Source organism: Theropithecus gelada, chromosome 16, assembly GCF_003255815.1.
Source record: "Theropithecus gelada isolate Dixy chromosome 16, Tgel_1.0, whole genome shotgun sequence".
Lineage (NCBI taxonomy): Eukaryota > Metazoa > Chordata > Mammalia > Primates > Cercopithecidae > Theropithecus > Theropithecus gelada.
The window spans coordinates 8947509-8960204 of record NC_037684.1 but is presented as its reverse complement, the minus strand read 5'-3'; the positions used below and the strand labels follow the sequence as shown (position 1 = coordinate 8960204).

The window sequence follows — 12696 nt, the reverse complement described above, 5'->3', positions numbered from 1 at the left end:
AAAAAAAAAAAAAAAAAAAAAAAAAAAAAAAAAGAGTTTTTTTTTCTGGCTCTTTCCAAGTCTTTGTATACTTATACATACGTTGTATACTTAGGCATACTTATAAATTAATAATATCTTTTAGGGTACTGCCTTATGTTCTTTGTAATTATGGAAAAATAAAAATATGCTTTGCAAGTTTAATAAATGTATTCATTTTGAGATTGAAGGATTTAATCTTATTTTAGAAATGTCATTGCATTCTGAAGCAAAGACTTATGAAATCTTCAGACCTCATTACCTGTCACTTTTAAAATTTTGGACTTGACATTTAGGTATTGATATTACAAAACTTGTAAACTTGTAGAATGAAGCTTATTTCATTTTTTAATTTTACTGCTGACCCCTAGGTTATCTTGTTTTTGGTGACCTACTTTCTTATCTCATCCTCTCTTTTTAAATCTGTTGCTTGCTTTTTCCAGCAAATTCAACATCCAACAGCTTCCTTGATAGCAAAAGTAGCAACAGCTCAGGATGACGTCACAGGAGATGGTACTACTTCAAATGTTCTAATTATTGGAGAGTTATTAAAACAAGCTGATCTGTACATTTCTGAGGTATTAGAATTTCACAGAGTTTATATGTTATTTTGAATGGCAAGTTATTTTTTTAACTAGTAAAATGATTGCATTTTAGATGTTATTTTTGTTTTATTTAATTAATTAACTATTTATTTTGAGACGGAGTCTCACTGTGTCACCCAGGCTAGAGTGCGGTGACAGGATCTCGACTCATTGCAACCTGCGCCTCCCAGATTCAGTCGATTCTCGTGCTTCAGCTTCCTGAGTAGCTGAGATTACAAGCCACCATGCCCGGCTAATTTTTGTATTTTTATTAGAGACAGGGTTTCACTATCATGGCCAGCCTGGTCTCGAGCTCCTGACCTCAGGTGATCCACCAGCCTTGGCTTCCCAGAGTGCTGGGATTACAGACATAAGCCATCACGCCTGGCCTAGACAGTTAATTTTAATTAAGATATTCTTGGACAATTATAAATGGAAATAATAATGAACTTTGTTGGCCAAAATACTGCCTTTTATTGGAATTATATACCTCTTTTAAAAATGAAATATTTAAGAGACATAAAAAAAGTAAAAAATTACCCATGTATCCATGGGTAATTAAGAAAGTAAAACACCATAGATAAAGTTGAAACCAAATTATGCACCCTTGTAAAACAACTGGAGAAAAATTATTGAAGGTTTTCTTTATTGTGAATTTACCTTCCTTTCTAGTTTCATTTTTCTTTATAAATCATCTACTTCAGCCAGACTCCACCATTCACTGGCCTCTGAAAACATCATGTACGTTTCTACCTTTCTCTAATTAAGTATCTCTTTTCTCCATATCTGAACTTTTTCTGTCTTTCAGGGACCATTTCAGCAAAGCATAACCTTGTCAAAAATGATTCTCTGTGTTTCGTTTAGTATTGGGAATTTTCTATTAATTCAGTACTTGCAACTTAGGATGCTTTTGGCTGTAAACAACTTGACTCAAACTCACTTGAACAATAAGGAAATGATTATCTCCCATAATAGAAAATGGAGAGATGAGGCAGACTGTCTGGTCATAAAATTCAGTCTTCAAGTACACGGATTGTTTGTCTCTTAGCTCTTCCACTCACAGTGTTGTTTCATCCTAAGAGTATTTCCATCTGGAAAGTAAGAGGCCGGGCGCGGTGGCTCAAGCCTGTAATCCCAGCACTTTGGGAGGCTGAGGTGGATGGATCACCTGAGGTCGGGAGTTTGAGACCAGCCTGACCAACATGGATAAACCTCATCTCTACTAAAAATACAAAATTAGCTGGGTGTGGTGGCGCATGCCTGTAATCCCAGCTACTCAGGAGGCTGAGGCAGGAAAATCGCTTGAACCCAGCAGGCGGAGGTTGCAGTAAGCCGAGATTGTGCCATTGCACTCTAACCTGGGCAATAAGAGTGAAACTCCATCTCAAAAAAAAAAAAAAGTAAGACTGGCTGGGCACAACGGCTCATGCTTGTAATCCCAGCACTTTGGGAGGCTGAGGCAGGAGGATCACTTGAGCCCAGGAATTTGAGACCAGTCTGGGCAACATAGTGAGACCCCGTCTTTAGAAATAATAAAAAAAATTAGGCTTGATGGCATTCCGCATGTGGTCCTAGCTACTTGGGGAGCTGAGGCAAGAGGACTGCCTGAACCCAGGAGGTGCAGGCCGCAGTAAGCCATGATCGTACCAGTGTACTCCAGCCTGGGTGACAGAGTGAGACTCAGTCTCTAAGAGAGAGAGAGAGAGAAGAGAGAGGACAGGACAGAGGAGAGAGAAGAAAGACTGTCAGAGGAAATTAGGCAGAGGGCAAGATAAAGCCATTCAGGAGGCTTTTCTTTGGTATGATTGGGCCAACTTTAGTATTATGTCCATCCCAAGCCAGTAACAGTTTTTATGGGAATTGACTTAGACTAATCAGGATCTACTCCTTGAGCTGGGGATAAGATCAGCTTTCTCCAAAGCACAAGTGGGAGAGGGAAACCCAAACCAAATTAGGGTTGGGTTAGGAAGAAAGGAGTTTGGCAAGGGTGAGATGCTAACAGACATTATGAAACTCTGTGACCGTACAGTGATAGAGCTGGGCACAGTATATGATAGAATCACTGAGGCTGGAGGGACATCCTAAACCAGCCTGAAGCAGTCAGGAAGAACTCTCTGGAGGAAGTAAGACCTGGCCTAAATCTTCAGGATGAGGAGAAGTGAACCAGACAAAAAAGCGAGGGTTGAGGAGAATGGCTTTGCAGGCAGAAGGAACAACATAAGCAAAGTCACAGAGAAGACAAACAACATGGTGTTGTATGAAACTACAGGCATTTTGATGTTGCTGGAATTTCAAGGGATGTGAACAGTAGTGGAGAAGAGGCTGGAGAGGGAAGTGGGAGCCAGATCACAGAGGGCATATAGTATGCTAACCAAGAAGCTTAGACTTCATCCAGTGGTATTACATACCAAACATAGAAACATACTAATGACTGATACGGTCAGATTGGCATTTTAAATATTTGGGGGATGGTTTTAAGGGAGTCTAGACCAGAGGTTTTCATAGTAATCTGGATGAAAGATTGTGGGGTCCTAGCTTGAAGACATTTATGAAAATGGTTAATAACATAGCCTCTGGAGTCACGTCTCATGGGTTTAAACAACCTGGTTTCACTTCTTATTATCTTGGTCATCTAAGGCAAATTACATCATCCCTTTAAGCCTCGGTCTTCTTATCTGTGAAACAGGAAAAATAATAATACCCACTTCATAGTGTGGCTAGAGAATTAAATAACTCGTGTAAAAGTCTTAGTCATGTCCAGCACAAATACTCAATGTCAACTTTTAAAGATTATTATAGGATTGATGTAAAGAAAAGAAGTAAGGGAATGAATTAGACCAAGTGCTAGCTTTTACAGGTTTGTGTATTATTTTATGGAACAAAAAATACTATTAAAAATATTTTGTCATAATTTTAGACCTATAGAAAAGTTGCAAGCACACTACAAAGAATTCCTGTATACTTTTTACACAGATTCTTATTTTCTTTTCTCTCATTCTCTGCCTGCCCTGTTCTCTTCCTTAGTATCAGTGTACATATTCTTTTTAAACTCTATGTTGCAGACGTGATCTAAATATTTTAGTGTATGTTTCTTAAAACCAGGGAATTATATAATTGCAGTATAGTTATAAAAACCAGGAAATTAATAACAGTAACACATTGATACATTAGTATTATCTAATCTGCATTCTATTCAAATTTCACCATTTGTATTAATAGTGTTCTTTATAGAAAAAAAATATCTAAGTTCATGCATTGCATTCAGTTGTCGTGTTCGTTTAGTATCCTTTAAGCTAGACTAGTTCCTGAGGTGCCTTTTATGCTTCATGATATTGCTACTTTTAAGGAGTACCAGCCAGTTATTTTGTAGAAAGTCCCTCAATGTGGATTTGCCTATTTCCTCAATTAAACTTAGGTTATAGATTGTTGGCAGGAATACCACAGAAGTGTTGTGTTCTACTGAATGCATCATATCAGCAGGCATGTAATGCCTGTCTCTCTCATTACTGTGATGTTAACTTTGATCACTTGGTGAAGTGGTAGACACCACAGTGTTCTGTCTGCCACTTTTCCCCAATTCAGTGGTGGTTCTTTTCCTCTGCATTGAAAAGAATATTTTTGTGTGTGCCCATTCAGAAGGGCACCACATGCCAACAATGTAGTCATAATTTTTGGAAATAAAAAGGACTTTTGTAATTTTTTGTACTAGACTTGAAGCTTTACTGTAAGTTTGAGATTATTTCAAGTATGAAGCACTAAAATGACTTATAGATTATGTACACTTATATATAATGGCATTAATGTGAGTAACTGTTTTTGGGCATAATATATTAATCAGACAGGTTGGTTACTTTTACATTGGATGACTTATTTTATAATTTATAATTTTACGTTGATGTAACAGGGCCTGCACCCTAGAATAATAACTGAAGGATTTGAAGCTGCAAAGATAAAAGCACTTGAAGTTTTGGAGGAAGTTAAAGTGACAAAGGAGATGAAAAGAAAAATCCTCTTAGATGTAGCTAGAACATCATTACAAACTAAAGTTCATGCTGAACTGGCTGATGTGTTAACAGAGGTATGTTATTAAACTTTTGCATTCAGAATAAATATAGCCTAGCGCATGGTGATATTTTTATTTTTTCTGTAAGATAATCAAGGATTGCATGTGGTTTTTTGGACATAAAATATGGAAGACAGACAGTTATTGTATAGGCCTAACTGTAGATTAGATTTGACTGGTGAGAACAGTATTTGTAATTTTCAGAAGTATCATACTAGGCCTTTTGTGTGTGTGTGTGTGTGACAGAGTCTCACTCTGTTGCCGAGGCTGGAGTGCAGTGGCATGATCTTGGCTTACTGCAATCTCCACCTCCCAGGTTCCAGTGATTCTCCTGCCTCAGCCTCCCAGCTAATGCCTGTAGCTGGGATTACAGGCATGTGCCACCATGCCCAACTAATGTTTGTATTTTTAGTAGAGAGCGGGTTTCACCATGTTGGTCAGGCTGGTCTCCAACTCCTGACCTCAAGTGATCTGCCCACCTTGGCCTCCCAAAGTGCTGGGATTACAGGTGTGAGCCACCGCGCCCGGCCTCATACTAGGTCTTTTTTTTTTTTTTAATGTGACTTGATAGTTGGGAGAGGTTTCGCTGCCTGCAGATCATCTCCTGTGGAAGCTCTTGAATGGTATACTGGTCTTTTTAAACCTAGAGGTCCATATTTTATTATGTAAGGTGACACATGAGATAGTATTTTTAGCAGTGTACCTTGTAGATAAGGTTACCAATATAATGAAATGTGAGTGATGTGATATATTAATATATTAATATTCACATCTTGGAAATGTATATTTGTGTAGTTTATTTCTTTTACTTATTAATTTTTTTGAGACAGAGTCTTACTCTGTCACCCAGGCTGGAGTGCGGTGGCATGATCTTGGCTCATTGCAACCCCCGTCTCCCAGGTTCAAGTGATTGTCCTACCTCAGGCTCCCAAGTAGCTGGGATTACAGGCACGTACCACCACGCCCAGCTAATTTCTGTATTTTTAGTAGAGATGGGGGTCTAACTATGTTACCAAAGCTTGTCTTGAACTCCTGACCTCAAATGATCCACCCGCCTGGGGCGTCCAAAGTGCTGGAATTACAGGCATGGGCCACCACATCTGGCCAGTGTTTTGTTTATTTCTAAAGATAGAATATATACTATATAGGCTGGGCATGGTGGCTCACGCTTGTAATCCCAGCAATTTAGGAGGCCAAGGTGGGGAGACCACCTGAGGTCAGGAGTTTGAGACCAACCTGGCCAACATGGTAAAATCCTGTCTCTACTCAAAATACATAAATTAGCTGGGCATGGTAGCAGGCATCTGTAATCCCAGCTACTTGGGAGTCTAAAGCAGGAGACTCACTCCGGGAGGGAGGGGGAGTTTGCAGTGAGCCGAGATTATGCCACTGCACTCTAGCCTGGGTGACAGAGTGAAACTTTGTCTCAAAAAAAAAAAAAAGAAAACCAAAAAAAAAAAATGTATTTTATATAAAGATAAGATTGGCTGTATATTTTGGGAAGGCTTTTATCAGGTGGCAATGATTTGATATCCTTACTGTTTCTCAGCTTTGTGGTTTCTGAAACTTGAATATATTTGTTTACCAGGAATGATAAATTCTTAGGAAACAAATTCATAAGACATTGACATACAAAGCAGAATATTATCTTAATAATTTACTTTGAGAACTACAAATGCCAAATGTACTGGAATACCTGAGTTGTTTCTGGTCGATTCTCCTTACCATTAAAAAAACCAACTTGGGAAATCAGATTAAGATCAGACAATTTCTTGATGAGCAGAGTCAGAAGAAAGGCTCTGCTGTTTTTTTTGCTGTTAGAGTACTTAAATGGCCCAAAATCTTCATGCTGCTAGGGCACCCATTCTGTTTTAGAGTTACAGAAACACCGATATTCTCGCTATCCAAAGGCCTTTGTCTTATTTGTTATTTGCCTCTAAAATAAAATATTATGTTACCTAAAATTTGCCTAAAATATTAGGCAAAGTGTTCTAATATACCATTTTTTTCTGCTTTATGTATATTTTAGGGTAGTTATAACTTACCTCTTAATTTCTGCAGTTATTTATTATTTTTATATCATTTTCTGAGCTAAGCAATAAGGTGTGTTGTGCTATGCTTCTTAAATTGTATATCCCTGGTCATGTGTGTCAGAATAAATGAGATGTATCTTTTTGAAGTGTCAATTTTACTTTACAATTTTTGGGGAAAACATTATTTTTACATTGAGATAAACATATTATGGGATGACATGGAAACTTCATGATCAAACATGATACTTTAAAATTTCCTGTTATTATAGCCAGCAAATTGGAACTATTACTTTAGATTATATTTCCTTCTTTTCCATTAAGGTGCCCTTTGGTGGAAAAGTTTGGATAGTCTTGGTATGATAGAAAGAGTAGTCACTTGGCAGTTAAGGAGCCCTGAATTCTAGTCCTGGCCCTGTTACTAGCTGTTAGATCTTATTTACAAACTGTAACTTCTTAAGGTCTTATCTCAGTTGCCTTGTGTATAAAATAAAAGGTTTTGACCTAACGATCTCTGAAGTTTCTTTAGACTCTAAAGTGTCTGTTGGCATTGATTATTATTAGTGTCCATAATAAAGTGGCACATATTGGTCTTGCCCTATGTTTTGAATCCTGAAGGCTTTTATCTCCTTAGTCTGGTGATAGATTGTTTGGGCCATTGGTTTATTTTAGTAGTCCAAATAACTTACTGTTCTCATTCACTTCTCTTTCAGGCTGTGGTGGATTCTGTTTTGGCTGTTAGAAGACCAGGTTACCCTATTGATCTCTTCATGGTAGAAATCATGGAGATGAAGCATAAATTAGGAACAGATACAAAGTAAATTACATAAGCTTTGACAACATATGGGTTCTAGAATTTTTTAAAGATATTCTTTTGTTAAATTTATTACTTACTTTTATTCAACATAAATATATTCATTCAACATATATTAAGTCACTGCTCTGGGTGATGGGAATGAAAGAGTAAACAGAACAGAATTTCTTTCCCAAAGAAGCTTATGTTTCTAATTTAAATAGAAAAAAAAAATCATGTGTGTTATTTTATAGTGGACAGGGAAGGCCACTCTGATAAGAACCTAAAGAGCTAAGAGGTCTCTGAAGAAACAAGGCAGCTAGCCATGTGCACATCTGGAGCAGGAGGGTTCTAAGCAGAAGGAATGACCTCTGAAGAGGTCTTGAGGCAGAAGTGTGACTGGGTTGTTACGGTGTGCCTGGAGCACAGGGAGAGGAGGTGAGGCAAAAGGGGCCAGATTATGGAGTACCTTGTTGATTTTGGATTTACTGTTTTAAAACTTCGTATTATAGAAAATTGTGAACATATATAGAGAGAACAGAATAGGGAACTTCTACATACCTGTTAGCTATCTTTATCAATTTCCAATATATGAAGCAATCTTATTTCAACCATACCCCTCCCTCTTTCCCTCTGCCACCCTGGATTATTTTGAAGCAAATTCAGACATCATATACCACCTCTAAATATCATGTAATCCATAAAACATAAACCCCCTGCTTTTACCTAATACATCCACAAAACATGATAACACGTTAAAAATTAATAACTCATTAATACCATCACATTTCCAGTTTATAGTCTAATTTGTCTAACAGTTGTCTCAGATTTTTTTCAGTTTTGTTTGGATTAAGATCTATACACAGTCTGTATACTGCACTTAGGTGATATCTCTTTTTAAGTCTCTGTTAATTTGTAGGTTCTTTCTTCCTCTCATTGTTTTTCACCTTGATAATTATTTTGGAAAAGGGAAGATTTTTTATTACTCATGCAATTTTCTTTTTTTCTTCTCTTATTTTTTTTTTGAGATGGAGTCTCACTCTGTCCCCCAGGCTGGAGTGCAATGGTGTGATCTCAGCTCACTGCAGCCTCCACCTATTGGGTTCAAGTGATTTCCCTGCCTCAGCCTCCTGAGTAGCTGGGACTACAGGTGCGTGGCACCACGCCCGGCTATTTTTTTATATTTTAGTAGAGACAGGTTTCACCATGTTGGTCCGGCTGGTCTCGAACTCCTGACCTCGTGATCCACCTGCCTCCGCCGTCCAAAGTGCTAGGATTACAGGTGTGAGCCACCGCTCATGGCCCCACTCATGCAATTTTCTTAATGGCTATAGGACTAGTGAGGTTTTCTACTTATTTTTTGAATCATTTTGGTAAGTAACGTTTTCTAAGAAATGTGTCCATTTTGTTTAACTCTGAAATTTTTGGTATAAAATGTTCATAAATATCCTTATAGGCATACAATTTTTATAAGGATCCTGTTTGCAGGATCTATATTGGTATCACCATTTATTTCTGGTGTTATTTATGCCTTCCTTTCCTTTTTTTGCTAATTTTTTCCCAGAGGTTTGTTTTTGTTTCACAGTGTCTTTCTCTTTATTATTAATTTGCTTTTTTGGAATTTTGTGGGGACTTTTTTGCTGCTTCTGTTTTATTGTGATAGCTACTTAGGTTATTAATTTTCAGTCTCCTGCTTTTGAATACAGTACTTAAAACCTTACATTTTTCTCGAAGTACTATTCAGCTGCATCCTTCAAGTTTTGATATGTAATCTTATAATTTTTATTCAGTTTAAAATATTTTCTAATTTCAACTAGAAGTGTGCTTCTTAACATGGGGAAATTTTAGTTATTACTGATACCTAGCTTAATTACGTTATGGTCAGAGAATATGCTCTATGAGATTTTTGCTCCTTTGAAATTTGTTGACACTTGCTTTATGGCTCAGTGTATAGTCAGCTTTTGTTATGTTAATGTTTCGTGTACTTGAAAAGAATGTATGCTGCAGTTGGTAGGTACAATTTTATATACATGTCCATTAAGATCAAGGTATCCTGTTAATCCTGTTGTTCAGAACTTCTATATCCTTATTGACTGCTTATTCTGTCAATTACCGAGTGAAATGTATTAATATCTTTCAATATTATTGTGCACCTGTTTATATTTTACTTTAGTTTTGAGTAAACTGAATAAAACTGAATAAAAATTAGTTTTAAGAGTTTTGCTTTATATATCTTGAGACAATCTTTTTAGATGCATAGTTTTTAAACTATTACATATTTCCTGGGGCATTGAACTTTTGTACTGATACGAAGCAACTTTTTTCTAGTAATATCTTTAAAAGTATAATGTATCTGATATTGATAATTATATTTAAAAAATCTTTACATGTTAAAAGCTGTTGTACCAGCTTGCCTGCCTGCCTGCCTGCCTTCCTTCCCTCCTTCCTTCCCTCCTTCCTTCCTTCCCTCCTTCCTTCCTTCCTTTCTCTCTCTCTTTCCTTCCTCCCTCCCTCCCTCTCTTCCTCCCTCCCACCCTCCCTTTCCTTCCTTTCCTTTCTTTTTTTTTGAGATAATGTTTCGCTCTTGTTGCCTAGGCTGGAGTGCAACGGTGTGATCTTGGCTCACCGCAACCTCTGCCTCCTGGGTTCAAGCGATTCTTCTGCCTCAGCCTCCCAAGTAGCTGGGATTATAGACATGTGCCACCATGCCCAGCTAATTTTGTTTTTTTTTTTTTTTTAGTGGAGACGGGGTTTCTCCATGTTGGTCCAGCTGGTCTTGAACTCCCGACCTCAGGTGATCCACCCACCTCTGCCTCCCAAAGTGCTGGGATTGTGGGCGTGAGCCACCATGCCTGGCTTTGCTTTGCTTTGCCTTGCCTTTTGCCTTTTTGCCTTTTGCCTTTGGCCTTTCCTTCCCTTTCCTTTTTTTTTTCTGATACAGGGTCTTACTCTGTCACCCAGGCTGGAGGGCAGTGGCACAATTATGGCTCACTGCAGCCTTGACCACCTGGGCTCCAGTGATCCTCCCACCTTAGCCTCTTGAGTAGCTGGGACCACAGATATATGCCACCATGTCTGGCTAATTTTTGTATTTTGTGTCAAGACAGGATTATGCCATGTTGCCCAGGCTGGTCTCAAACTCCTGAGCTCAAGGGATCCACCACCTGCCTCGGCCTCCCATAGTGCTGTGATTACAGCATGAGCCACCATGCCAGGTCCATCTGGGTTTTTTTTTTTTGTTTTTTTTTTTTTGAGTTGAAGTTTTGCTCTTGTTACCCAGGCTGGAGTGCAGTGGTGCGATCTTGGCTCACTGCAATCTCTGCCTCCTCTGGGTTCAAGTGATTCTCCTGCCTTAGCCTCCCAAGTAACTGGTATTACAGGCATGTGCCACCACACTCAGCTAATTTTGTATTTTTATCAGAGATGGGGTTTCACCATGTTGGTCAGGCTGGTCTCAAACTCTTGACCTCAAGTGATCCACCCTCCTCGGCCTCCCAAAGTGCTGGGATTATAGGCATGAGCCACTGTGCCCAGCCCAGTTTTCTTTTAATTAGTATTTGCCTGTCATATCTTTGTGTATGTTTTTACTTTCACTGTTTCTCTCTTTACATGATTTTTGTGTCATATAGGTAGATTAAAATATTCAATCTGATAATCTGTATTAACAGGAGCATTTAATCCTTTATGTTTAATACAGTTATGGATATATTTGATTTAAAATTTACCATCTTAACAGTGGACTTTGGGGACCTGGGGGAAAGGATGGGAGGATGATGAGGGATAAAAGACTGCACTTTGGGTACAGTGTACACTGCTCGGGTGATGGGTGCACCAAAATCTCAGAAATCACCACTAAAGAACTTATTTTATGTAACCAAACACCACGTGTTCCCCAAAAAGCTATTAAAATTTTTAAAAAAGCAAATTAAAAAGTTTGCCATCTTGTTTTATACTTTCTACTTATCCTTACTTATTTATTTATTTTTTTCTTTTTTGAGACGGAGTGTCACTCTGTCACCAGGCTGGAGTGCAGTGGCTTGATCTCGGCTCACTGCAACTTCTGCCTCCCAGGTTCAAGTGATTCCCTCAGCCTCCCAAGTGGCGGGACTACAGACATGCACCACCACGCCTAGCTAATTTTTTGTATTTTAGTAGAGATGGGGTTTCACCATGTTGGCCAGGCTGGTCTTGAACTCCTGACTTCAAGCAATCCACCTGCCTCGGCCTCCCAAAGTGCTGGGATTACAGGTGTGAGCCACCGTGCCCAGCCATCTGTGTAGCTTTTTGCATCTCAGCCTTCCATTTGGGATTGCTTTTCTTCTGCCTAAAGTTCATCCTATAGATTTTCCTTAGTGATAGTTTGTTGGAGGTATACTTTCAGTTTTTCTTTGCCTGAAAATGCCTTTAGCTTTATTCTTTGATACTTTCATTGTGTGTTTACTAGGTTGGCAGTTAGTTTCTTTCAGCTGATTGAAGATATTGTTCTATTGTTTTCTAGCTTTCATTATTGCTGTACAGATATTAGCTATGAGTCCTTTATTTACCTAGGTGATTTTAAGATATTTGTCTTTGGTATTGTATACCTTTACTATGATGTAGCTAGGTATGGATTTCTTTTTGTTTATTCTGGTTGACATTTTCTGGGTTTTTGAGTGTTATTGTTTTTATCTGATTCTGGAAAATTTCCATCTATTATCTGTTTAAGCATTTGTTTTGTTCATCCCTTTTCCTTCTCCAACTAAATGTATGCTTGATGTTCTTAATTTAGTTTTTTATGTACTTTTTGTCTTGTCTTTTGTGTTGCATTCTGGATAATTTCTAGTGATATATTTTGTTGTTTCCCAATTTTCTCTTAAACGATGTCTACTCTACTTTAAAACCCTTGATTTTTTCTACTTTAAAATCCCTTGATTTAAAAATAAACCTTCTAATGAAGTGTAATACACACTGAAAATGCAAGTATCATAACAATATGGCTTGATTAATTTTCTGAATATATCTGTGTAATCAGCACTCTTACAAGAAACAGAACTACTAGTACCTTAAAAGCCCCTCTTTTGCTCCCTTTCAGCCATATTTCTTCTAGAGTAATCTGAATTTCTACCACATAGATTGTTATATGTTTCGTACTTGTATAAGGAATCATAAGGTAGGTATTCTTTGTTTCTGACCTTTTTCATTTAGCATTGTTTGTGAGACTCATTTGTA

At 37.9% G+C, this 12696-nt stretch overlaps 1 protein-coding gene across 3 annotated transcripts in view; it reads left to right on the top strand.

The window, feature by feature from the left end:
* Positions 1 to 12696, top strand: part of CCT6B (chaperonin containing TCP1 subunit 6B) — a 34445-nt gene that overhangs the window by 2465 nt on the left and 19284 nt on the right. For 2 of the 3 annotated variants that reach the window (XM_025362731.1, XM_025362729.1), the window contains exons 3-5: positions 462 to 596; positions 4507 to 4680; positions 7409 to 7512. In XM_025362731.1, the coding sequence (XP_025218516.1) occupies positions 462 to 596; positions 4507 to 4680; positions 7409 to 7512 (413 nt within the window). The remainder of the gene's footprint in view (positions 1 to 461; positions 597 to 4506; positions 4681 to 7408; positions 7513 to 12696) is intronic. The other variant, XM_025362732.1, reaches the window with a different exon arrangement.